This window comes from Heterocephalus glaber, unplaced genomic scaffold (assembly GCF_053883595.1).
Source record: "Heterocephalus glaber isolate CG9 unplaced genomic scaffold, H.glaber_assembly_v1.0 deba00001452, whole genome shotgun sequence".
Lineage (NCBI taxonomy): Eukaryota > Metazoa > Chordata > Mammalia > Rodentia > Bathyergidae > Heterocephalus > Heterocephalus glaber.
In genome coordinates this window covers 8,059,003-8,086,323 of record NW_028258302.1, presented here as the reverse complement: position 1 = coordinate 8,086,323, position 27,321 = coordinate 8,059,003, and the positions used below count along the sequence as shown (strand labels likewise).

General features: G+C 41.3%; 1 protein-coding gene and 2 pseudogenes across 5 annotated transcripts in view; 1 reads left to right on the top strand and 2 right to left on the bottom strand.

Moving 5' to 3' along the window:
- Positions 1-462: 462 nt before the first annotated feature.
- Positions 463-21,307, bottom strand: LOC147827200 (cytokine receptor common subunit gamma pseudogene; annotated as a pseudogene). The gene has a single exon (XR_015452741.1). The product of XR_015452741.1 is annotated as a cytokine receptor common subunit gamma pseudogene (transcript).
- LOC101710093 (calcineurin B homologous protein 1 pseudogene) lies at positions 21,303-21,999 on the top strand (annotated as a pseudogene).
- Positions 22,000-25,511: 3,512 nt separating this feature from the next.
- The window catches only part of Kiaa0319l (KIAA0319 like), a 111,332-nt gene continuing 109,522 nt past the window's right edge, over positions 25,512-27,321 (bottom strand). For all 4 annotated transcript variants that reach the window (XM_004850922.4, XM_013074339.3, XM_004850924.3 and 1 more), the window contains one exon: positions 25,512-26,762. In XM_004850922.4, the coding sequence (XP_004850979.2) occupies positions 26,575-26,762 (188 nt within the window). In that variant the 3' untranslated portion in view covers positions 25,512-26,574. The remainder of the gene's footprint in view (positions 26,763-27,321) is intronic.

The window sequence follows — 27,321 nt, the reverse complement described above, 5'->3', positions numbered from 1 at the left end:
TTATGGTTTGTATAAACACTAATATTTTTCCCTGCTTGTAGTTGTATGAAAAACAAATATTGTTAGTATAGTAGATAAATTGTTATAAAATACCAGAACAAACAAAAAAAAATCTGTATCTTTTAACTGAGAACAACCAGTACCCAAATAAATGACTGTATTAGGATTAAACTGCATGTTACTACACAGAGTTGCCCAGAACCCTAAACTAATTCACAAGAGAAAATACCGATTAGTTATTGGTTATTCCTCATAAGTGTAGCTGTTGATGTTGTATCTAATTATTTGCTTTTTTATTTTATTAAAATTGTATAAAATTACATTTTTTTCCAGGGAAGAAAAAAAAGTCAAAGAAACAAAAAGTAACATCTAATCATTCTTTCTGTTCTTTTGGTTTTTAACCACCTTTGGGTTTTCCCTTTGCAGAAACCACAGAAATATTCCCTTAGAATAAAATAGTATATTTGTATTTGATGGGTGAGTTCTTTTTCTTTTTGTCTTAAGAGAACCTTACATATATTTTTCTATTTGACCTTATTGGCATGACCTAACAGTAAAATTACAAACAAAAGAACAGTTTTCAGAAAAGAAATAATTGATTATTTGGTCAAGTAAACATATTGTTTCACTGTAGTCTCTCAATTCTCCTTTTCCCATCAGAAAGCTTCTTTCCATTTTTAGTTAATGTATTAACTATATTGAAAGTCCAACAGCTAGAAATATCAGATGTTATGTATGTATTTTATTGCTGACAATTTTTGTTTTGGTACTGGGGATTGAACTCCGGTCCTTGCGCTTGCGCAGCAGGCAGCAAAATCACTGAGCTAAATCCCCGGCCCTGACAATTTTTTTGGTATGTCCAAAATTTCTATCAGTTCAACTTTTAACAGATTTTAAATGATGAGATTAGAATAAATAATATGTCCATTCTTACATATAAATATATATTTAAATTAGCAGTATAAATGGCATTTTCTGTAGTCTCAAGTTGTTTTGGTATACGAGTGTACCTCCAGATTTCATATAGGCCATTTTTATCTGTCATGTGGCATTCCTAATTTTGTAGAGGAGTTTTCCCAAAAAAGTCTAATGTAAAAGGAGTTTGTGTAAATGAGTCTCAGTTTTTTAATTAAACTCAGAATTTAGTTTTCCATGTGAATGAAAGGGGCCCTTATGGTGCTGAGTTAAAATTTTAAGACAGCATTAACCAATTATACCTCTAATTCTTCTGTACTAGTCATATCTATTATCATAGTTTGTTATCATTGGAAAATTTTTTAATTGAAAGACATTGTTACTTAGAACAATTATAGGTTTTGGAGCCTAGTCTTTTGCTTATTGGTTGTATATGTTACCCTTTCTCTGCCTTAGTTTCTCATCTATAAGGTAGATATCATAATGTTCCCTTATTTGTTGTGCCTAGACAGATATCAGCTGTCTTTTTATCATAACATACCCAACAATTTTTCACTAATTTCAGCACTGTAGATTCTGCAAAACATAATATTCACAGTCAATTCTAAGTATTTGAATCCTGTGTGTGTGACACTGGTGCTTTCCAGAGCTTTGCATTTGCTAGGTAAGTGCTCTACCACTTACCACTAGGCTACATCCCTAGCCCTTCTTTTTTCTTCTTCTTCTTTTCTTTCTTTTTATCCACTTACTATTTGTTTTATTTTCAGACAAGGTCTTGCTAAAGTGCCCAGGTTGGCTGCGAACTTGAGATCTTTCTACCTCAGCTTCCCAACTAGCTGGGATTATAGACATACACTGCTATGCCTGGCTTGAATCAAATATGAAGTATAACTAAATTACTCTCCTATAATAAAATCATGAGTTCTTTACTAGGGCTTGCTTCACTTGGTCATTATCAGTGTCATAAAACCAGTTGATGTAGTTCACAGCGCTGAGAGAAGAAATCCTGGTATATCAGTAGCTACAGAAGAAGCATATCATAGAGGGTTTTGTCTTCCCGCCATCCCTCTCTTCCTTCCTTTCTTTCTTTCATTTTTTCTTTTGGTTTTGTAGTACTGGAGATTGAACCCAGGCCTTTGCACTGAGCTAGCTACATGCCCAACTTTTTATTTTTGTCTTTTCTCAGTTATTTGCTTGACTTTTAAAGTTAGGTTCTAATTCACACACCTCAGAGTACACCCTTTAAAGTTCAATTCAGAGCCAGGCATGGTGGTGCACACCTGCAATCCCAGCACTCAGGAGGCCAAGATAATATCACCTTGAGTTCGAGGCCAGCTTGGAGCTACATAGTGAGTTCAAGGCTAGCCTGAATTATATTGCAAGACCCCGTGTCTCTCAAAAACCAAACCAAAACAAAAAAGTTGTTCAGTTCAGTCACTTCTAGTACATTTATAAGTTGTACATCATTTACCACTAATTCCTGCTTACCTATTTTTTATTATTTAAAAAATGGAAAAGAAGTGCACAGTCAATAAAATCACTCAATTCTTATGCAGTTCTTTTGTAGATGAAACCCATTATTTTTAGTTATGATATCAACTTATCAATCATATAATCAGTTTTCAAACAGTTTCAATAAAAACAGCAATCCATATTCTTGAATTTTTATTTTTCCTTCAGTACTGGGGATCTAACTCAGGACCTTGTGCTTGCCAGGCAGGCACAGCGCCGCTGAGCTACATCCCTGCCCGCCCCTATTGAATTCTCTGCAGAAATTCTGAAAACTGAAATTGTCATTTCAAAAGACTTGTACTTTACTTGGCCTAAATGATTTGTCACTTTTAGCATCACTGTAACATAAGAATATTTAAGAGCTCTGAAACTGAGCCAAATATGGTGGTGCATGTTTAATCCCAACACTCGGGAGGCTGAAGCAGGAGGATCACCATGAGTTCGAGGCCAGCCACTATATAGCGAGACCCTGTCTCAAAAAACAAAAAAAGATCAGCAGTTGTCTAAGCACAGAGCCATACGCATTTTCCATTGGAAGTTTCAAAGCTGTTTGGTAACCACAGATTCAGCACCAGCTCCCTAGACCCAGGCCCTTCCATGGCCTGTGTCCAGGCCTGTGCCACAGACTTGGGCAGACACCCCCTCCTCTAGCCAACTTTTTTTTTTTTTTAAAGAAGCTGTTTGTCATTTTTTTTTTAGAGATTTAAACACATATAAGTTAATTTTATCAAAATAACAGCACATTTCTTCTGTATCCATAAAAATCAATTCCTATGTAAATAATACTGAAAATCAACTCAGTTAAAATTTACAAAGAATTGTTAAAGGGTTTCAATCAGAATTATTAAAACTATACAGTGCAATAACCAATTGATACACATCTTGAAAGATGTGCAATGTTTGAATTCACATATTTTTTAAAGTGCTATTTACCTAGCCAACTTTTTTTTTTTTGGTACCGGGGATTGAACTCGGGTCCTTGTGCTTGTGTAGCAGGTGGCAAAACCACTACGCTAAATTCCCGACCCTCACCAACTTTTTGATAGAGGGTTTCACTGAGTTGCCTAGACTGGTTTTGAACTTGTGATTCTCCTGTCTCAGCCTTCCAAAGTGGAACTACATGCATGTGCCACCATGCCAAGCTTCATGGAGTGCAGTGTTTTTTTGGGTTTTTTGTTTCTTTGGTACTGGGGATTGAACACGAGACCTGTGCTTTCGAGGCAGGTGCCGGAACCACTGAGCTAAATCCCCAGCCCTGAAGTGTAGTTTTTAAATGGGGGGAAAGTCTTAGTCTATGAAACTTCTTTTACTTGGTAATGGTTATATATGATCATTTTAGAAACAAGACAACTAACTGTACAACAGTATTCATCTTTCTCCTTCACCTCATTAACAGAACTCCTTTTCCCATGATCTTTACCTAGCAGTGGCTCCCTTGAGAAGAGAATGTATTTTCCAGGCTGCCCTGCAACTAAGAGTAACAATGGGACTAAATTTTGACCAATGGAATGGAAGGAGAAGTGAATTTATAACAGCCCGCCTCAAAGGGAAGACCTGTGGTTCTCCTCTGCTTCTCCTTTCCTTCAAACTAGAGTGTGAGTGTGGTCGTGGTAAATCAGTGCCAATAAGGAGAAGGAAGCTTACCAGAAACACTTTAACCTAAGAGCTCAGACTGTCACATAAGGAAGAAACTTTCCATTAAGTTAAACCATTGTTATTTGGTCTCCCATTTTTTTTTAAAAAAGTAAGCCCATATCCTAATTAATACACTCACTATGTTCACTGTCCCATTACTACTTAACAGAATGGGAACTTCTGCCTATAACTATAAGAATATCGGTATCAGGTGAGAAAATTCATTTTTAAGTAATTTTCAGGTGTTTATGAACATCTAGATGTAAGAAAGAGAATCAAGGAGCTATTAAAACAGTTCAAATTAAGCTTGTTAGATAAAAAAATAAATTTGTAAGAATTTCAAGCATTTTTCATCCTCCCTGGCTGCCTGAGGATCTGTTGCCATCATGAATGACACGGTAACTATCCGGGCCCGGAAGTTCATGACCAACCAACTACTTCAAAGGAAACAAATAGTCATTTATGTCCTTCATCCCAGGAAAGCAACAGTACCCAAGACAAAGTCAGGAAAAACTCACCAAAATGTACAAGACTACACCGGATGTCATTTTTGTATTTGGATTCAGAACCCATTTCAGGGGTGGCAAGACAACTGGCTTCGGCATGATTTATGATTCTTTGGATTATGTGAAGAAAAATGAACCCAAACAGACTTGCAAGACACAGAGCCTGTATGAGAAGAGAAAGACCATCAAGAGAGCAGCGGAAGGAACGCAAGAACAGAATGAAGAAAGGGGCACCGCAAAGGCCAATGTTGGTGCTGGCAAAAAGTGAGCTGGAGATCGGAGAACAGCTGAAGGAGTAAAGATTTTGCAGTGCCTGTCTGCAGTGACCAGGTTTTTCACGAGAGGATTAATAAACTGTAAAAACTTAAAAAAAAAAAAATTTCAAGCATTTTTCTAAAGAACATTAATAGGTACATAATTGAAATTACAGTAGCAATAAAACTGTAGAAGTATTTGATTATTACAATACGCAGGATCTCCCCTGTATTTTAGTAGATGTGGGAAACTGGCATTTTACCTGGAGGAAAATGAAATGATCCCTAACTAGCATCACACCCAAAAGTGCAGTCTGGGTGGATTAAAGACCTAAAGGTGAAGCCAGGCACAGTGGTGCACTCCTGTAATTCCAGCTCTTGGGAGGTTGAGGCAGGGGGATTGCAAATTTGAGTTCTGCCTGGGCAACTTAGTTACTTGGCGAGATCTTCTCTCAAAATGAAAAATAAAGGACTGGGGATATAGTGTGAAGGCCCTGGGTTCAGTCCCCAGTACCAGGATGGGGAGGGGTGGGAACATCTAAAGGTGAAAGGTAAAATTATGAAATTAACAGGAAACAGGAGCCTCTTGTGATCTCAGTGCAAAGACAAGCTTCTTACACAAAATCCCCAAGTGTAAACAATATACAGTAAACAAAAGATTAATTTTATTGTATCAGAAGATTCTTGTTCAGTAAAGGGTTAAGGCTCAGGAAGATACCTGCAATGTTGAAACCCACAAAAGGATTTATATTTAGAATATGCAAAAATCTGCTGATTCATAAAGAATTTGAATAATTTTGCTATTGATTTCTAGCTTCATTCCTCTGTGACCCAATTATGTAGGGGATTATTTCAATTCTTTATTATTTAAGCATGCTTTATGACCTAAGGTATGGTCTATTTTGGAAAAAGTTCTGTATTCTGCTTAGAAAATTGTGTATCCTGTTATTGGATGAAACATTCTAGGTAGGTTAAGTCTATTTGTTCAGTGGTGTGATTTAACATTTCCTTGTTGATTTTGGCGGGGGGTGGGGGGGTGGGGGGGTGTTGTCTGGTTGTCTGAAAAAGGGCTGTTAAAGTTCCCCATGTGTTGGGAGCAATGCTACATAATTCTAGGGAAAAATCATTTGAGTAGGCCTAGTTCTCCTGCCTACAGACCAGCTACGACATTCCAGACATAATTGCATTTTGGCCTCGGGTCACAAGTGAGACCGCAGTGATCTGGATGCTGTAATGCTCCAGGACAAGACCACACCTGTGGGAGATGCCAGAGAGGAACCAAATCTTCATCTGCATAGTTCCTCATTGTTCTTAGATTTCCACTGTCCCCCAGTCTTTTTACACCTTGTTTATCCCAATATAAAGTACTGAACTCTACATTTTCACTTGTTACATCTGTTTCCCCATGTACTGAATAAAAAGTGCTGCAAGCTAGGGGGCTTTTGTCTTTGCTGCCCAGAGCAGCACTGATCAGACCCAAAGCTCAGCTTCTCATTTGTCTACCTTTCCTGTAATTCGCCGTGTGCTGCTGTGGCTCGCAGGAGACTAGGACTTACTGCAGAGGTTCTAGTAACGTCCCCTTCCCCTGTTCCCTACACCCATGTGATTGTGTTGGTGTCTGTCTGTCCTTTTAAATCCAATAGTTTTGGTATTTGTTTGGTTTAATGAAATTGAGTGCATCCACATTTGATTCTAGATATTTAACAATTGTTATCTCTTCATGTTGAATTATTTCCTTTACCTGTAGTGGCCATCTTTTGTCTCTTCTCATCAGTTTTGACTTAAAAAGCCACTCCTGCTTGTTTTCAGGCTCCTGTTGAATGGAGTATTGTTTTCCATCCTTTCACTTTCAGTCTGTGTACTTCTTTTGGATGAGGTGTCCCCTGTAGGAAATATCTGGTTGCATTTTGTTTTTTTAATCTAACCTGCCTATCTGTGTCTTTTGATTGGGGAGTTCGGACCACTGACATTTACAGTTATTATTGTAAGGTGTTTATAGAATCCTGTCATTGTATTATTTTTCTAGTGCTGATTCATTTTTTCCCTTTTCTTTAACTACTATCCCAGTTAGATGTATACTTTTTTGTGGGCTCTTTGTTACCAGTGGCCTCCCATCTCTGTCTACGGTTCCTTTACGTATTTTCTGTAATGTTGGTTTAGTGGTCATGTATTTCTTTAGGATTTCTTTGTAATGGAAAGCCTTTACTAAAACTGTCAGTTTTGAAAGATAGTTTTGTAGGATTGAAAAATCTGGGTTGACAGTTGTTTTAGGTTTTGAAAAACATCACAGCAGGCTCTCCTAGCCTTTAAGGTTAGAAACCCATAGTTACTCTAAAGGGCTTGCCTAGATAGATTATTTGCTGTTTTTCTCTAATAGCTTTTAGAATCTTCTATTGAATTTTTGGAATTTATGATGTGTCATTGAGAGGTTCTTTTCTAGTCACAGCTATTTGGGGTTCTGTATGCCTCTTGTACTTGAATGTTGAATTCTTTCCCTAGATTTTATTTTTTGTGGTTTCAGTGAATAAACTTTTTTTTTTTGGTACTGGGGATCAAACTCGGGTCCTTGCACTTGCACAGCAGGCACCGGAACCACTGGGCTAAATCCCCGACCCAAATAAACTTTTTATATCTTTTGAGTCATCTTCTAATTTTTCCTTTATTCCTACATTCTGAGGTGTTGTCTTGTTTGCATCATCTAATAGCTGTTGGATTCAGCTTGTCTAATGTCTTCTTATTAGGGTACCATTTCTACCTTGTGTTTTCTTTCTTTCCTTCCTTTCTTTCCTTTCTTTCCTGTCCTTTCCTTCCTTTCCTTCCTTCTTTCTTTCTCCTTTCCTTTCCCTTCCTTTTCCCCTTCCCCTTCCCCTTCCCTTTCCCTTTCCTATCAAACTCAGGACCTTGCACTTCCAAGGCAGGTGAGGTGCCACTGAGCTAAGTCCCCAGCCCCTTGTGTTCTTTTTCTGACACACTGACCTCACACTGGTTATGTCTGCCACCCATGCTTTCTATTTTTCATATTATCTCTCTGTGCTTGTTTTCTTTTCATACTTTTAAATTATATTCCAAGGTGGTCATTCATGTTCCCTTTTTTTGGTTTTGGTTTTTTGAGACAGAGCCTTGCTTTGAAGTCAAGGCTGGTCTTTTTTTTTCCCCCCATTACCAGGGATTGAACTCAGGACCTTGCACTTGCCAGGCAGGTGCAGCGCCACTAAGCTACATTCCTGGAGCCATGTCCAGACTGGTCTTGAACTCACTATGGAGTCCATGCTGGCCTCAAATTTGCGGCAATCTTCCTGCCTCAGCCTCCCATGTGCTGGGATTACAGGCATATTCCACCACGCCTGGCTCATTCATGTCTTGCATTGTCTTGCTTAGCTCAGTTTATTATTTGCTGCTTCTTGAAAATCATTAAACATTTTGTAGGTAATGTCTTTTATCTGTTTAATTAAGTCCTCTTTGAGCTTGTTAAACATGTAATGCATATGCTTATAAGTTTCTTCTTTTATCTCTTCAAATATTTTGACCCTTTGATTTTTTAGTTCTTTGCCTTCAGCTTCCTCTCCTTCAGTGTCCATGAGATTAGCTTTTGGGGAGTCAGAGGCATGGGGGGCATTTTGTTGCCTGGCTTTCTCATGTTTTTATTGTGTTTGCACTGTAGGGTGAAGATCAGTTAGGGTAGAAAAATTTCAGGTTCCATCTTCCTCTGATGTGTCCTTGGGTTTGATTATGTTTTGTTGTTTATACCCCTCTTCAATTTATTCAACATAGTATTTGAGGATCTTCTTAGTGCCCAACCTTTTTCTGGGGGCTTGACCTCCAGCACCACTCAGAGAAAACAAGACTATGGTAATGTTTGTTTCAGTAATTTTGATGACACAAATTCAAACCAGATATTGGCATACAGTAAAAACCAATTAAAAACAACAACTATGCCACCATTAACAGTAGAAATCAGCAATAATAAACTAACAAGTTATTGACAAACCATAAGAAACTTTAAGAGCTACAACTATACCACTTTTAATAGGAAAGAGATTTACAATAATGTAAACATAAACAAAATATTGACATATAGTGCATATCTACTAAAAGCAACAGCTAAGCTTAATAATAATAAAAATGGAGGTGGTAAAACCTGATTAAAGATAAAATTAATAGAATTAGGTAAAAGTAAAGAAAGAAGAATAAAAATAAAGAACAAAAGATAAAAGAAACCAAAACCAAAAAAAATAAAAAGAGAAATGAGTCCAAAAAATTTCTCAATACAACATGTTTGGGAGAGTGGATCCTTTCTGGGGCCTGTAGTATTAGAATCCACTAGATATGGGGGGCAGGGGGTGAGTTACAGTGAGGCCCTGTTTTGTTTCTATGCCTACTTGTGCTGCATGAATACTGAGTCATGCCCCACCTTTCCCGCTGGGCATGGTCAATAGTGTGTTGTCTGCCTCTGGGCTGGATTCACTCCTGTGGCTCTTAGTGTTTGTGCCCTTCTGTGTGCCCCAACTCACTGCTGTCTCCAATTGGTGATACGGTCTGTGAGTTCATGAGGTGTCTCCCATGCCCCGGAGGCCCTTTGTCTGTACATGCCAGGATGTGGCAACTGTTCAAGCTGAGGTGAATCTGATCATATTGGCATATGGGAAAATCAAACAGACCATTGAGCTGTGTGCTACAAGTAGGTAGTGAGGTGGATAAAGCAGTCTGCTGGACTTAATCGAGCACTTTCAGACCCAGCCCACTTAGACCACACAGCTGGCTGGGCTTCTCAGCATAGAGTTCTCTCACAACCTGAGCACACTGCTGCATAAGCTTCTCCAAGGATCTGCAACTAGCCTACCCCTTCTCCACGGTTCTTTTGTGGTTGTCTCCCACCCACAGAGACCCTGAAGTGAAGTTGTCCTGTGATTTCAGATTTCTGGAGCAGCTCATTCTTAAGCAATAAACCTCTCCCCCAAATGGCTTCTGATGATATCACTCCCAAGTCTGGTGGATGCTGTGTCTTCTCCAACTCTAACCTGCCATGTGGAAGAAGTCACTTTTCAGAGTAAAACCCCATTCTGTATTTGTAGCTTGTGGTACTGTGGGCTTTTGGGGGGCCCAGTGCTGCCAGTCCAGTGTTTATCCTGTGACCTTCTCCAGGCTTACTTTGTATTTGCAGAGACAGGATCACTTCTCCAGGAGCAGGGATTAGCATTCCAGACTGCTTTTGTGTTGTTTTCAGTTTTTCTGTGGTTTATAGTTTCCCTGTTAGCTCTTTCTTGTTTCCTGTGGCTCTGCTGCTTTTTTTCTTTGCTAAGTTGTTTTATAGATGTCTCAATTCCAGGACCCAGAGAGGCTGGTTTATGTTTTTTGGTTTTTTGTTTGTTTGGCTGGTTTAATCTTGTTTTAAGATGACTTTATAACCGTAAGATTGGCCAAAACTAGGAAGAAAAAGAGGTAATACCAAGTGTTGGTGGTAATGTAAGGAAATTGAAAAGCCTTAAATAATGGTAAGAGTAAATATAAACCTGTATATCCATTCTGACTTTAAACATTATTAATTAAAGATGCTTGGCTTACTACATCTCTACTCCAGCCCTCATAAAAAGATGAACATTATCAAATACAACCTGGCAAGGTGGGTGTGGTGGCACTCTCCTGAGACTGAGGCATTATCAAATGCTTCGTATAATCATATAAAGTTTTTATATTCATTCATTGAAATACATTAGATTTTTCTTTCTTTTTTTGATAATTATCAACAGAAACTTTATTTCTCATTGATTCCGGAAACAATTAAAGGATAGGTGGTACAAGGGAGGGAAAGAGGGACAAGGAGAGAAAGAATCCTATAAAAAGGAAGGGCCAGACTGGGGGATATGAGAAACATGGACAGGGCAAAGAGGCAGTTTTCAAGTAGGGGATACTGAATGAAGGGGCAGTTACCTGGGGCACTAAATCCAAAATTAGCCACAGGAGATGGAATGAGCAATGGCCCAGATTGGAAGGTGGGTGAGAGGGAGTAAGTAACACTTAGGGCTATAGGATGCTGGGCTTCTGTCAGGGAACTGGGACTCGGGTTTCAGGCTTAAGGGCATAATGTGGGGGAGCCCAGTCGGGCTGGCAGCAGCCGTTCCTTTTGGGGGCACCTCACTGACATGGCAGAGCCGTTCACTGTAGTCTGGTTGCAGACTCAGCCAGTCCTTTAGACACACCACTCCAGGCGGAAAAGTTCCCATGGTATTCAGTGACCACATGCTCTAGGTTCTTGAGGGTGGGAATTCGAGGCATTGTCCATTACAGCCTGCAATTCACAAAGAAGAGGCTAATAATCAGTCCGATGGAGCCAACAGGGATAAGCATGGCTTTGGTTACAAACAACCACAGATTCTCCTTTGAAGTATTGCTTCCCCAGTCGACTGGGTGGCTCCATTCACTCCAACGCTGAGCACTTCCGCAGAGTGGGTTAAAGCGACTCCAAACCCGGAATATGTACAGTGTCTGTGCATCAACACTAGGAAGGGAGAAGGTCTGTTTGTAACTTGTTGTTCAGTCCAGCTACTATCCCAGTCGCTCTGATACTGCACCAAATGCTATAAACAGTGGTCCAAGGAGTATCTATCTGTTGCTCCAGCTCAGTTCTAGCTGGGATTAACTCAGGTTTTGAAATGTTAGATTCTGCAGACCCCAAGGGATCACCAGGTTCTGCAGTCTTAGTTTCTGTTCCATCTACCTCCTGGGTTCTTCTGGGTCCTGCAGCTGGACAACAAATGCTTCATAGAGACGGATCTCATTTTCTTGCAACCAACAGCCGGAAGTGATCTCTTTTGAGAACAGATAGTGATCACAATCCTGGACTTTATAATTATCAGAGTTCAGGTACCTATATCGCAGAGTCAGGTTGGTAGGCTGGTGCTCAGAGCTGCTATTCCAAGTGGAATTCATGTACTTGCCATTGAATACAAAGCACTGAACCTCTGGGAAGGGCAGGATGGAAATGTTGAGAGACCTAGGGGTCTCAGAGGTCAAGAAGGAATCAGCTGTGGTGTCTTCATTCCCACTGGGCTTGAGGACCGCTCAGCCCCACCCCCAGCGAAGGTAGGAGTAAGAGGGATCTCAGTGGTAATGATGGCTTCAACATGGCGCTTGTTGGTTGTTCCCTAGGTGTCCTTTAGTAGATTCTTCTGATGTTGAACCATCCTTGTGACCCTTAATTAGATATCAGTTGATCGTGATGTATATACCATATGTATCTAAACGTGTACACACTAATAGGTTACCTGTATAACCTTGGTCAAATTAAGAGTTTTCCTTTCTCTTCTTACTTGCTCTGAGTTTTTCGTTTAGTTTTAATAAGTGTTGAACTTATCACATAGTTTTTTGGGAGTTTTTTTGTTACCGGGGATCGGACTCGAGACCTTGCGCTTTCGAGGCAGGCGGCGGAACCACTGAGCTAAATCCCCAGCCCCTCAAATAGTTTTAAGGGAACATGTAATAGTGATCCCATTTCTTTGCCATTATTAATGTTGTGAAGCTCATTGGTTTTCCAAATTTTTTGTGATTAACACATTAATGATAGATTGGGTTTCGTTATGCTTTTTTGTCCATAGTAACAAGTAAAATATTTAATTTCTTTCTCTTGCATTCTCATTACTTGATTTTGGAATCACTGTTGCACTACTCTTCAGAAGGGATGAGCAGGTTTTAGTCCTTTTCGATTTTGTGAAACAACTTACATAAGAATTAGGAGTACTACTTCACTGAAAACAAGATATTTCAGGGTTTTTTCGTACTTTCCATGCCACAGATTTGGAATCAGCCATTTCTACATAGGAATGCCTTAGATTTGGTGCATTTACTGCTACTAAGGGAAACCTTTTAATTCTGTGGGGGCTTTTTTTTTTTTGGTACCGGGGATCGAACTCGGGTCCTTGTGTTTGTGCACCAGGCCTTGAAACCACTGAGCTAAATCCCTGGCCCAATTATATGCATAATATGTGGGGGCTTTTCTTGTTGTTTAGTGGTAATGGGGATTGAATCTAAGTCCTTAGCACTGAGTTACATTCCCACTATTCATGTATATATGTATGTATGTATGTATGTATGTATGTATGTATGAGACAGGGCCTCACTAAATTGCTGTTACCCAGGCTGGGATTGAACTTAATCCTCCTGCCTCAGCCTGCAAGACTGCCTGAAGTAGAGTTTTGCACCACCACATCCAGCTAGGTCTTTCTCTTTTTAATTTTCTTAATGCTTATTGGTCTATTCAGGTTTTAAATGTCTTTTGAGAACCAGTATTTGGTGGTGTTATTCTTCTCCATTCCATGTGCTTTTGGCTATTTTTCTTTCCCCCCGTATTGTTCATTCTTCACATTAGTGAACTGAATGATTGCTTCATTCATTGTTGAATCTTGTTTCAAAAAATGATTTCAAGGGCCGGGGATTTAGCTCAGTGGTTTCACCGCCTGCTGTGCAAGCACAAAGACCCAAGTTCGATCCCCGGTACCAAAAAAAAAAAAAAGAACAAAAAATGATTTCAAATCTCTTTATGTCTCAGCAACGTTTTAACTGCATTCCCAGGTTTAGACACAATGATGTTACCAGTGTGTTCTAGGCATTGTTTATATTTCTTTTAAAGTTTGTTTTGTTTTGTTGAGACAGGGTCTCACTATGTAGCCCAGGCTGGCCTTGACTCACGGTGGTCCTTCTGTTTCCACCTCTGGAGTGCTGGGATCACGGCATGCCCCATCACACCCAGCTCAATTCTTTTTTCTTCTTTTTTTTTTTTTTCTTTTGGTACCAGGGATCGAACTCAGGTCCTTGCGCTTGTGAGGCAGGCAGCGGAACCATTGAGCTAAATCCCCAGCCCTCAATTCTGTTTTAAACCTGAATTATCTAGCTTTCCTTCCCCGACTGCAATTTTTTTTTTTCAGTGTTTAGACTGATATATATCTATATCTACCTTTTCTTGATTCATTTTTTCAAATTGAATTCTGTATAATCTTTATTGCTTTCAGTTTTTCTTGTTTAATACTTGCCTGATAATATTTTTCCCCATCATTTTTGCTGTAGAATTTAGTTTTTTAATTATTCATTTACATATATTCATTGATTTCCATTTTATTTATTAAGTTATAATCTCATACTTTCATTTTTTGATACTTACATTGTCCTAGATTTGGCCAATAGAGGCCTCTTCTAGCTGGCTGTGTCCTTATGTGGCCCCATCTTTTATTTTTTTAGCTCTTCTTCACTCAATATATTCCAAGGATTTTTGTACTTTTCATACCCCAGTTGTGGAATTAGTTATTTCTCCATAGTAGTGCTTTGGTGCGCTCATTGCTACTAAGATAAAATGACTTCTTTGCCCTTTCTGTGGGTAGGGCAATCGATAATAAACAAAACATGCTCATATAACTATAAATATATATATATGTGTGTGTGTGTGTGTGTGTGTGTATCTCCATGCATGTGTCTGTAGTTGTTTGTTTTTTTAGTTGTTTATTTTTTTAAACTACAGGTTCCTACTACTTCTAATTTGAATTCAGCTAAGGATTCTTTCTAGTTTGCCCCTTTCTCCATGTTTGAGGTGTGATCTCTACACTTGGCCTCTCCCTCTTCTCTGGTCACAGGAAGAGGAAGGGAATTTCCTTCATTGGTCCCAGAGAACATTTATGACATTAATTTGTCCTCATTTGACTCAGAAATCACCAGATTGCCTCTATTATCTCACCTCTGGGAATAGACTCTTTTCTCTTACTCTACTGGCCAGAAAGGCTGTCATGGAGCTCTCTCTGGGACTCCCAGCTCCTCTATGGGCTCTGTGGCACTTTTCTTGTCCTCTATATTGAGCATATCTTGTGAATAGCTTTCAAAGAATGAGTTACTTCTTTGAAAAAAATTACAACACCTTTATAAAGTAGTTCTCATACCATACATTCACCCATTTGTATATTCATAGTGTTGTACCATTACCACCATCAGTATTAGAACATTTTCATTGCCCTGAAAAGAAACCTTATACCTGTTAGCAGTCATTTCCCACCAACCCTTAGGCAACCCCAGTCTTTGTCACTATATGTATTGCCTATTGTATATATAGCCTATTCTGAGCATTTCATATAAGTGAAATCATATATGATCCTTTGTGATTAGCTTCTTTCATTTAAAATGTTCTCAAGATTTATCCATATTTTACTGATTTTTATTGCCAAGTAATACCCATTGTACATTTTATCACTTGATGGATATTTGGGCTTCCAATTTTTGCCACTATGCAACAGTCAGATTATGCTATGAACAGTTATATACAAATTTTTGTGTGGACATATTTTCACTTCTCTTCTTGAGTATGTACCTAGGAGTAGCATTGCTAGCTTTATAATAACTGTTTATTTAAGAAACTGTCACTATATTCCATAGTAGCGGCATCATTTTATATTCCCTGTAGCAGAATTTGAATATTCAGTTTTTTTCTCATCCTCACATTCATTATCTCTCCCTTTTTTATTATACTCATCTTAGTGGATACAGAGTAGTATCTTTTTGTGTATTTTATTTGCATTTCTCTTATAACTAATGAAATTGAGTGTCTTCATGTGTATTGGGTATTTGTATATATTCTTTGATAAAATACTATTAAGATCCTTTGCCCATTTTAATTGGGTTGTCTTTATTACTGAAATGCTATTTACATATTCTATATAAATACTTTATCAGATATATGATTGGCAAAAATTTTATCTCATTCTTTGGATTGCTTTAAACTTTCTTAATCTCCTTTAAAGCTCAGTAGTCTTTAATGTCAATGATGTACAATTTATATATTTTATTCTTTTGTGATTTTAGTATAATACCTAAAAAAACTACTACTTAATCCAAAAGGCAGTTGAGATTCATGCCTATATTTTCTAAGATGTGTACAGCTTTATCTCTTATAGTTCTATATAGTTTGTGATCTGTTTTATTGAATTTTTGTCCATTGTGTGAGTTGGGGGTTCATCTTCATTCTTTTGCATGTGGATATCCATTTGTCCCATAATCGCTTCTGGAAAAACTATCCTTTCCTCCATTAAAATAACTTGGGATATTTGTCAAAATGAATTGACTGCAAGTGTGAGGTTTTATTTCTGAACTCAAATTCTGTTCCCTCAACCACACGAGGTGTGATTAAATATGGTGAACATTTAAATTTTTTCCTGCTTTTTTTTTTTTTTTGGTACTGGGGATCGAACTCGGGTCCTTGCGCTTACGCTTGTTCAGCAGGTGGGGAAATCACTGAGCTAAATCCCCGGATTAAATTTTTTTTGAAGGTTTAAATTTTTAAAGAAAATAATTATAATATTACACATTGCCATTAACCATCCTCAAAATGCTCCTTTTCTTCAAATACACTTACCCATCATTCTTGCCACTTTCTGCAGCAATTCTGGAAATCCTATTTTGTCTTCAGTTGCACTCTCATGGCTGCCTTGATGTCCTGAATTGATTCAAATTGTTTACCTTTCATGAACATTTTGACTTTGGGGAAGAACTAGGAATCACATCCAATGAGTAAGGTGGATGAAACACACAATGTATTTATGAGCCTGCCTTACCTTGAATGCCACTCATAGCAGCATTCACACCCTGTATAATCAAGAGAAGACTTCCACAACTGCTTCAGAAAATTGCAAAGGCTGGTGTGGTAGCTCATGCCTGTGATCCCAGCCCTCCAGAGGCTGAGGCAGGGGGATCACTGTGAGTTTGAGGCCAGCCTAGACTACATTGCAAGACTCTGTCTCAAAAAGAAAGAATGATGTGTGTTCAAAGTGAGAGGGAGTGTTCTGAGGGCAATGAATGGCAAAGTGTCTTGTACTGTAATAAATTTCTAAAAATGTAAATATTCACTATGTATTTACATCTCACCTCACACATCAATGCTTTCTCAAAAAAGTGAGAAAACTGGCTTTCATTATCCTCAATCTGTGCATTTCTTTTCTCAGCTAGTGACTTTATTTGCATAATGAAGTCAGTCGCTTCCAAACTGGCTCAGCCACCACTGGCCCCACTTGCTTTACTGCTGGGCTGTGGCTGCCCCACCTGGGTACCCTCCCCACATGCCTGGTGAAATGCCAGGGTCTCCATGTGGGGCAGGCAAGTGAGATGAGAAGTAAGGTGGGAGAGATGGGTTAAGTTTAAGGTGTTTACCTTCATTGTAATTACTGGTAGTAGAACTTATTTCCAGTTTTTTCAGTTTCTACTCACCTTTTTGGGATTGTTTTCCTTTGAATAGCAAATTTTCTACTGTTAAAAAGTAATAAATACATCTCATTTTAATTGATATTCTCTTTTAATACTCATCATGTTTCTTTACAGTTATTGATTTGATCCCCCCCCCCCCCCGTACCAGGGATCGAACTCAGGACCTTGTGCTTGCAAGACAGGTGCGGTGCCACTGAGCTAAATCCTTGGCCCTACACTTACTGATTTCTTTAACTTCCCATCTAAATCTTCCTGGTAAGACTGTTATATTGTTATATTCCTTTGGTCTTTACCACTCTTACTATATTGCTATATTTTAGGATTTTGGTTCTGGAATAGTAACAGTGTAAGGTTTTTTTTTCTTTTCCTGTAGTTATAGCTATTTCAGACTACAAAGAGCCAAAATATTTGCTCACTGTTACTTCCCATGTCTAAATTAATTTTTTTATTTGACCACTTCTTTAAGAATATTTTCTAGGGCTGGGAATTTACCTCAGTGGTTTCGCCACCTGCTGCGCAAGTGCAAGGACCCGAGTTCGATCCCAGGTATCAAAAAAAAGAGAATATTTTCTAAATGCCTGTTACGTGGAAGAGTTTCTGAGGAATCATGTCCCTGGATTATACACATGTGGAAATGGTTCACTTTGAGGTCAAGGTTTTCTTCAGCACATTGAAAACATTTTATCTAAGGATACTATTATAAAGTCCAATGTCAATCTGCTGCTTGTTCATTTGTTACTTCTCTTGGAAGCTTTGAGAAATTTTATGTTGTTTTAAACGTCTTTCATTAAAATGCACACTTTTGCCAAGTGTGGTAGTACACACTTGTAATCCCAGCACTCAGGAGGTGGAAGCAGGAGCATCATAGGAGGACTGCTGGGAGTTCGAGGCCAGCCTGAGCTACATAGTGAAACCTTGTCTCAAAAAAGCAAAAATAAATAAAATAAAATGTATATTTTCCCTACTTATCAGTTTATGAATCCTTTAATTCTGAGACCTCTATTCTCATTATTTCTTCAGATATTTCCTCCACTTTTCTACCTTTACTTCTAGCATTCCCATTATTCAGACATTGGCACTTCTGTGTCCCTGAACTGCACTTCCTTTTTGGTAAAGACCCTGTGATGCTTCAGCTCATTTATTGTTTTTGATCTGTCTCTGTTCCTCTATCACATTCATTATATTTTTCACACTTAGTATTTTTTATTCATGAGCCACTTGATTCTTAACTCTTGTTTCAAATTGCTAAGTTTTCCTTGTCTATTTGTATTGCATTATTTTAAATTCTTGGTGTGGATGGTGTTGTGTTTAGTTGCTGTCTTTTTGGTCAGAGATCACATTCCTCAAGTGGTACCTGGGTCTTTTGGCCTGTGAGCCCCTGTTTCTTCACAACACCAGCTCCCCTGTCTGGTGGTCTATATTTGGTGAAAGGCCAAAGCCAAGCTCTATGCTGTCCCTACCACTGAACTTAACAAGGGGAAGGTCATGGCTTCTAGGCACTTCACAGTTGCTGTTGGCCACTCTCCAAGCAGTGCTCAGATTTACCTTCAGACCTTTGGGAAGCAGCAGCGCCTAGGGGAAGCACAATTCCAAAGTGGCATCCACCAGCCCACCCCTGTCCACTGCGGGAGAGCTTCCAGCTGCAGGGTCCCACTGATACCAGTGAATTCACTGACTGTCCCCTGGCCAGCAAGAACAGCCAGCCATCTTACTCGTCCTACCTTCTGTTCTAGCATATGATAACCACCATTCTCTTCAGAGATTCTCACAGGACTTGGGGGATATTCTTATTCTTTGAGCTTGATTTTTGGTAATGATTCCTCTTTGGGGAAGAGAGCTAGTAGGTTATTATCTTAATAGGAACCAAAGCCCCAGTACATCTTCTGTTGTCCTTTTATTTTTAACCTTTCCATGTTTATTTTAGGAGGGTCTCTTGTAAATAGGTATTTACAGTTATATCCAATCTGTTAACTTCATTTTGGTTTTACTAGCCAATCTGATAATTTATGCCTATTAAATGGTGAGATTTTTGATACTGTTCCCCATCCCACCCCCATCTCTGCTTTAGAGTTGTTTGAAATAGTGTTTTTCTTTTGTCTGGTTTAGATGTTCTATATTCTAGTTTTTATTGGCTTTCTCAGCACTTATAACATGAACAGCTGACTAAAACTATGAAGTCAATCAGTATTTCTGCCATTCTTCTATGGAAGGATCTTAAATTAATTTTCAATCACTAACCCACTGCCATCTTACATGTTATTGGCCAGCATTTTAATTCTGTCTCCTTAATCTGTCCCCAAGTAAAGAACTACCTAGAGCTTACAAGGTCACATTCTATGGGAGTGTTCACTGGGTGGAAGCTAGCAGTAACCAGACATGCCATCTTCTGTCTTTTAACTAGAGTTTTCCTTTGAGAGGCCACCTCTTCACAAACCTAGGCTATCTACATCCTCCTCAGACTTCCTTCCCATTTGTTGATGCCCATTAGGCCCTATAAAGGCCTATAAAGGCCACTGTAGTAGGAACTAGGGATTTGATGATGAGCAGCTCAGATTAGTGTTTTTAAAATGCTGAAATGTATGTTGCTTGGCCAAGTAAAAGTATGATAATTAATATTTCCAAAGACTATGAATTTTAAAACTCCTTCATTGCTGGTGTGGTGGTTGCATGTCTGTGATCCTAGAACACTTTAAGGGCTGGGGATTTAGCTCAGTGGTTCTGCCGCCTGCCTTCCAAACACAAGGTCCTGAGTTTGATCCCTGGTACCAAAAAAAAAAAGTACCTAGTACACTTCAAGGCTGAGGTAGGAAGACCTCAAGTTTGAGTCCAGTCTGGGCAACTTAGCAATGTAGTGGGACCCTGTTTCACAATAGAAGGTCTGAGGACATAGCTCAGTGGCCCTGGGTTCAATCAATCCCCAGTACTACAAAACAACAAAAATAAAATAACACTTTCATGAGAGAGCATGGGACTTTCGAGATAAGGTAGGGATAAAGTGATGTCCAGTGGTCTTCTGAAGATAGTCATTATTTTAGTTTATGTATTTTTTTAACTGTCCATTAATAACTGATGGATGTTTAAGGGTAGGATGACAATCTTACCCTACATTTGAAGCTGTTACACTCCTGAGATTTTTTTTTCTTCCATGTAACAAAATCAGAGTGGGAATTTTTTTTTAGGTATTAACTACTCCTATCTAACCATCTTACCCCAAGATATTTTAGTATCTGTGTTTTGTAGAAAAGTGTTACAAAAGGATAAGATAGGGCCCCAGCCTGAGGAAGTTAGGCACAGGTAGGAGACAAAAGGCTGAGTGCTGGAAAGTGTAAATGGCACGAGAAGATGGTGGGTTCCCAATTGGAGCCCTGGGTTTCAGAGGGAGATAGAGGCTTCTAAGGTCTGCTGAAGGCAGAAGGTATTACTGGGGAAAGCTTCAACTGCTTAAATATGATGGCACTTGGTTTTAATGCTTTATTTTTGTTTTTGCTTTATTTAATGCTAGTGAATGCCAAGAAAAATCATGTGACGCTAAGTTTGCCCGATTGCACTCCCCTTTTGGTGCACTTCTGTTCAAACCTGGGGACCATGTTGACTCTGGATGTTTACTGTGTTCTTTAAGGACATGGGGGTTCTGGGTAGGTGATTTCTGCAGATTACAAAGCTTTCCTCATTGGCACAAAGTTTGATAACAGTTTTTGCACTAGATTTGGTCTGGCTCTTCCTTTAAGCTACATCGCTGAAATAGACATTGGAAAATGAGTTCAGCAGTCAGGGGGAAAGATCCTCCATGTACAGATGCTACTGATAACCCCCCATCATGACCTTCAGAAGCCAGTCAGTAGAGGAGGAATGGGGGCCTGTGGGGGCCGATGTGCAGTGGGTCAAGGCTAAAGATGCTTATACTGTGCGGAACACTGGGAACACACTAGCTGTATGTCTTGGAACCCCATCTAGTGAACAGATTATCTCTGCCACCCCCAACCTCAAGGACCTCTCCCCAAGCTGATTGGGAGATACTAGTTCTCGAGTCTGTTGGAGCTGAGCTGCTAAGGTCTATTTACCCTTCTCAAGGGCATAGTATAACTGCCCAAATTACCTGAAGAATGCATAAAAGATCAGCTGAATATTTAAAAATCAAAATAGCTTCTGAGGTGTAGATTCCAGGCTACAATGCTTTTTTAAAGTTTTCCAAGTGATTCTAATAAGGAGCCAGACTGAAAACTACCAATGTCAATGCACAAGAATGTGCTGACTGGGCAGGCCACCCCTGGCTTCCCTCCACACTGTCCTGTCCCTTCTTGACTCCCTAGCCCTTTCTTCCTTTCTTTTTTCCCTCCTCGGCCATCACTTCAGGTGCTGCCACTCCCAGAGGAGGTCCGAGCAGGGTAATGAAATCTCAGCCTCCATTTTACTGCAGGATGAAGAGCTTGAGGAGGTCAACAAGGAGACTGGCTTTTCCTCAGATCACTCGTCTCTAGAGCTGATTCACCAGTCTGGGCAAAGGAGTCAATGGGACTCTCGGTCGAGAAGATTTCCAAAGAATTCCAGAACTTGCCATCAGCCCATTGTGGGGCTGGATCATCAATGTCTTCTTTCCTGAGAGGACCAGGTCAATTTCCCTGGATTCATGCAAACTTTGGCTCATTTCCAACCCAATGAAAAGAGCAAAGATGTGAATGAACCAGAACCACTCGATAGCCAAAGCAACAGACTGCACTTTGCTTTTTGACTATCTGATTTGGATAAAGATCCATGACAAGCTGTTATAGGTGTTAGGCATGATGTTTGGAGTGAACATCTCAGAGGAGCAGCTGGGCAGCATAGAAGATAGGACCATCCAGAAGGCTGATCAGGACAGGATCAGCAGTACCATATATTTCACAGAATTTGTTAAAGTTTTGGAAAAGGTGGAGATAGAACAGAAAATGAGCATCCAGTTTTTTCACTGAAGGACAGAGGCCAAATTATTACTTGCTGTCTATTATTTAAGAACTAGAATTTAAAGAGCCCTCTTGTCCACCAGCCCCATGGTTTCCCTTCTCCCAGAGCACTACTCCTGTTGCATAATAACCCAAAACATATCTATCTAGACCCAGTGGTGTAGAAATAGGGCATTACAGAATGGTACACCCAGTCTGTTTCTATTCATTAGCCATCCACCAGCTCTCCATTTCTCAATATGATGAGATTCCCCATTCTGCTGCTAAACACTATATATCTATCCAGTCCGAGAAAGGAACTCATGCCCAGAACTGGCCAGCAAAGCCCTCACTGGGTAGAACTGTAGCCACGCTGCCCTCCCTCCAGCAAGGGTTTAGCATGCTTCCGCATACTTCTTATGCATCTTTGCTTTCTGTTTCCTTAGCCTCCCTGCTTTTTCTAAGCCTAAAATTTCCCTGTCCTACTCAGCACCCCAAGCTATGCCTGTTAAATCTATTTCTAACTTGGCAGGATAGTTTGGTGGTTTGGCAGTTTTCATCTATCTACCTTCACTCTTAAATGGGTCTCTTGAACACTGCCTTTCTTGGAGCTTTTCAATAACTAACACTTCTCTTGGAAGAATTTGACCCTGTCTTGGTCTCTTGCACTATTCTGTCATCAAAGGGCTTCTGGGTGGAAATGTCCTTGAAAGGCTGTCCAAAAGCCTGCCTTGAAGGGCTGCCTTGAAGATGGCTTGCCTAGGTTGCTCCACCTTTGGCTTCTGATTCTCAAATACCTACATGGCTTCTGAGTGCTGTATCACCTGTTCAGAAAATAGTCACGTGCCTGCAGGATTGCTTAACTTTGGGTCACTGTCACCACCGGAGTGGCTGTTCAGTGTGCCCAGGATCTTCTCATGGCTTTTGGGGGGGGGGGGGTTAGAGGCAGGGTTTCCCTTTGTAGTTCAGGCTGGCCCTGAACTCAACTATGTAGCCCAGGCTGTTCTCATGGCTTTTTGAACAAAGAGGCTGGGAGCCCCCTAATGCCTCCTGAACTCACACTGTGTATGCCTCAGCGTTATGAACACTGGAATGTTTCTCCCTTCACATTTCCAAGTAGAGCAACTAGTGTTACAGAAGTGTCTTAACTTATCCCAGTGCAAGAGAATTAAAGATTGTCCTCCATGTCCTGAAGTTTTGTGCCAATTGTTAATGCTGAAAGCCACAGATCCTCATACAGCCCCAAAGAGCTGAACATACTGTCTTATTTGCTCATAGTTACATTACCTTCCTAGCTCCTTGTGTAGACCACTGCTAATCCCTTGGAAACAGAAGGTCTGGCGCTGGTGGCACAACCCAAAGTGGCATTACAGGTCATTGAGTAAACCAGGACAACTCAAAATGAGCTTAGTTTAGACTCCATTATATCAGGCTGTTGCCATCTTCTGTCTGTATGAGTCCATTCATTCATACATCTGCCCTTGGCTTTCTCTGACTTGCTTGTTTCCTTGCTTCAGAAGGCTATCCAAAATGTTCAAACAATTCTTTAAGAATTGCTTAAAAAAATACCAGTGCAAAGGGATGGATAAAGGTGGGGAACACGGGTGTGGCCAGGCTGGATGGCTGAAGTATAAATGCATGAAGAATTTTTTTGAGGTTATTTGTCTGACTGTGATCAGAGTGAAGTAATATAGGAATTATATAAAAGGGAAGAACTGTTTGATACTGACCTCTTAGGTACTTCAGAGGCTCCTTGATTTACATAAAGTTCCTAAGATTATGGCTTTTTCCACCTTTGGCTGTACAGCAAACTTTTAATCCACAGTTGTCCCATTAAAATTATAGCCTTTGATCCATCAATAAATACTTCTGGTAAAAAAAAAAAAAATGTGTTGACTGATTAGAAATGAGGGAAAACTAAAGGAGAGCCAGGAAGGTGGGAGTAGGACTCCACAGTAACTTGCCAGGAAAGGCAGTGTGGATGAGAACTAGACATAGGCTGGCCAAGGCCTGCCTGCCTTTATCCCATGAGAAGTAATATTAATCTTGTTCCTTGTGATCAAGGGAGCTGTTATGGGTTATATCTAGATGTCTTCACAAAGCCTCATGCACTCATGTGGGGCTTTTCAGAGCTGGCTAGATCTAGGAGTTGTGATACTAGGATTAAGGGTGTGTGATACTAAATTAGTCTACTGATTGGTTTAGCAAAGTTTTGGGTGTTGATAATGGGAAGGTCCATCTTGGGGGTGCATGGCACCCCCTCAAAGGCTTGTAGTCTGGATGGGATAAAAGGGAAAGGGAGTCTTGCTGCTACTGCTTTGCTGCTTCACTACCTCCTGCCTACCCTGCCATGGACTTCATCCTCTACCATGCCCCTCTGCTGTGCCACCCTGTCTTGGAGCCAGCCGACTATGGACTGAAACCGCTACAAACTGAGCTAAAATAAACCTTTCCTCCTTTAATTTGTGGGTGTCAGGCATTTTTGTCCCAGCAACAGAAAATTAAGACAGAAGTCTAATCAAAATCCTCTAATGTCAAACCTGAGCAACTTGGTGCTCCTCAAGAAGGGGGAGTTCTGCCTGTTTGGCAGCACTTGGACAGAGGTGCACACTCCAGGCCTGTGTGAGGGGGCCCAACACTAGAGAGCCACAACTCCATCCTGAAAATTGGACATCAGATAACCACCTTCAGCACCAACCAGACTGGGGTTTAGGGAGGTGAAAGGGTTTGTAGCAGTGGCCCAGTTTGACCAGAGAATACACAGGAGACTCTCAAGCCAGTCAACACAAGTTCCAATAAGGAGTTAAGGATGCTTCCGAGTCCTTAAACTCCATTGGGTCAGCTGATAGCTTCTGACAGCAGCACCTTCTCCTTAAAGTCCACATGAGTCCTCTGCAGATGCTGCCAGTCACCAAGTGGGCAAAAGGAAAGCTGGGTCAGAGTCTTACCCTTATCTCCAAGCAGAAAGGCCTCAGCTACAGCCAGCCAGCCCTGGGAGTTCCCATAGAGTTGCCTCCTGCTGACCAAGTTTTCTCTGCACAGAGTACCTAGTGGGCCTTGAGAAAAGCAAGGGCTTCCTTCTGGCCGTTCTAAAAAATCAGACTGGGAGACTTTTGGTGAAGGTAGCAGAATGTTTAGCCAAGCTCACTTTGGTCAAAGCAGGGGTTGCCAGGCTTCAGGATTATTTCAGAAGAGTTGCTGAGGGGTGACGGGTGGACTGGAGTGGGGGTAGGCTGGCTGTCCCTAAGCAACGCTAGCAGATAGGAGCAGGAATGTGTCAGTCTTCTCAACCCAAGACTCCCACTGTCCTGTGTCTGAGATATGGAAATGAGGTCCAGAGGAAGCCTCCCTCCAAAGCCAGTGAACTGTTACGCCCTGTGGCTACTTCCTGAGTCCTCTGAGCTGCTCCCACAGGCCTCATTTGCTGATGGCAAGCCCAGGACTTGCTCGCCAGATGTGAAGCCCTTGCAGGGCTGCACAGGTAGGGCACAGTGACACACATCAGAGATGTGGCATAAAACAGCACACCTGGCAGGGAGGCACACAATTAAATAGCATGTTTAATCATCACAACAGACAGTGGTGCAGGAGTAAAAATCATCTTTTTTTAAAAGTCACTTCCCATTCCTCAACTCCCACATACGTAGCTGAGGAACCAGTGATGGGGCCACAGGGATTCAGGAAGTCACTGTTCCAAGGAGCTGAAAGTGTTTCCAAGTCAGAGTTGCCTATGAGCAGCCAAGAGCCCTATGAAAAGTTGATACACACGCAGGCACTCAACACACACGTGCAAGGGACACAGAAAAGACAGATGGAGAGGGGACCACAGTGGGGCAGTCACACACATGCGCTCTCATGCCATGACATTCCAGTCTGTTTGTGGCTGTCTCATCTGGGGACACAGAGTGGTGGCCTGAGCCTGGAAGCAGCAGGTGCTGGTCAGAGGAAGCAGAGGGGAGACCATCTCCATGCAGCCTGGCTGCTGTGACACAACAGCCACCGGCACAGCCAACCCTTCTCTGACCGCGGGTGCACGGGAGTGGGACAGGCTCCAGTGTAAGGGGCCAGAGGTGGTCTCTGCACTATCCTGCCAGCAGCAATGGGGCAGGGATGCCATTTCTTCTTGGTCCCGCCAAGGGGCACACTATCCCAGAAATGAGAAGAAAACGTGCTGTGACCAGAACCTTGGATTCGCAAGGCTGGTGGCACTTGGTTCTGTCTGGTTCTGTGTCGGGTTCGGGGGAGGCACAGCAGCCAGAGCACTGGGCTGGGCAGCACTGCTACAAGGCAGGCAGAGGAGGTCAGAGGCTGGCTATGTCTACCCTTGGGGGGTAGGGGGTTGGTGCAAAAAAGGAGGCCCTGAGGTGAGGATATTTGGGGGGCCTACTGGACAGGTTAAAAGAGGAAAACTTTTCCTTCACAGCTTTGTTCAGGGACTCCCAGAGAGTGTGGATTCAAGTACCAGCAGTTCTAGGTGGGGGTGTTGGAGTGACCAGCAGATGCTGGGAGAACAGCTGCCTGGAGACCTGGGAGGTAGGGAATCAGCCGGGAGGGGCTCTGGGTCCTGGCACTGCCAACCCCACCCTGAGGAAACAGACCAGGCAGCTACAAGATCTCCTCCCGTGGGCTCTGGGCCTTCAGCAGGGTCTGCCCATTGGGCACAGATCCGTTCTGACCGTGCAGGAGTTTGCCTTTCTCCCGGTCTGGCCATGTGAAGATGGCATCGTCGCTATCCAGCTCCGACTCAGAGTGCATCAGGCTGCTGCTCAGGATGGGCCCTTTCTGTCTGATACCTGAAAGGAAGAGGAACCCAGTGTCCAGACACAAACATCCCCAGCCCTAAGCCATAGCTGTACCTTCACCTCAGCCTGAAGAGAAGCTGGGGACAGAAAGGGCCCAGTCCCCTCTTCAGGCTGGGAGGGCAGGCCCTCCGGGTCTCAGGCCTGGATGGCTACAAGAGTCCACTAGGGGAAGTCACAGAAAGCACAGCCTGGAGATCAGACCTGGGCTCTATTGCTGGGTCTTCACCTCTAGTGTCCATAAGCCTTGGTTAGGGCCATTGCCACCAGTGGCATTCTCTTTCCTTTTTGATTTGGACTATTTTATCAGGCTCTTCATGAACAGGGTAGAGTGAGGTGGGAGGCAGGAAAGCACAGAGAACTCAGAGTTGAAGAGAGCTTTGAGCAGCTCCTGGCCCTGTATGGACACTCAGTCCCTGACATAGCATGAGGATACAATTTCATTCCACATAACCATGGGCTCCGTGGGCTCTTGATGCACTCTGCCCGCCCTGGGTGGGCACTGGAGGGAGGAGGCAGACACATGGCTGGCTAGGGACACGAGTCTCAGAGA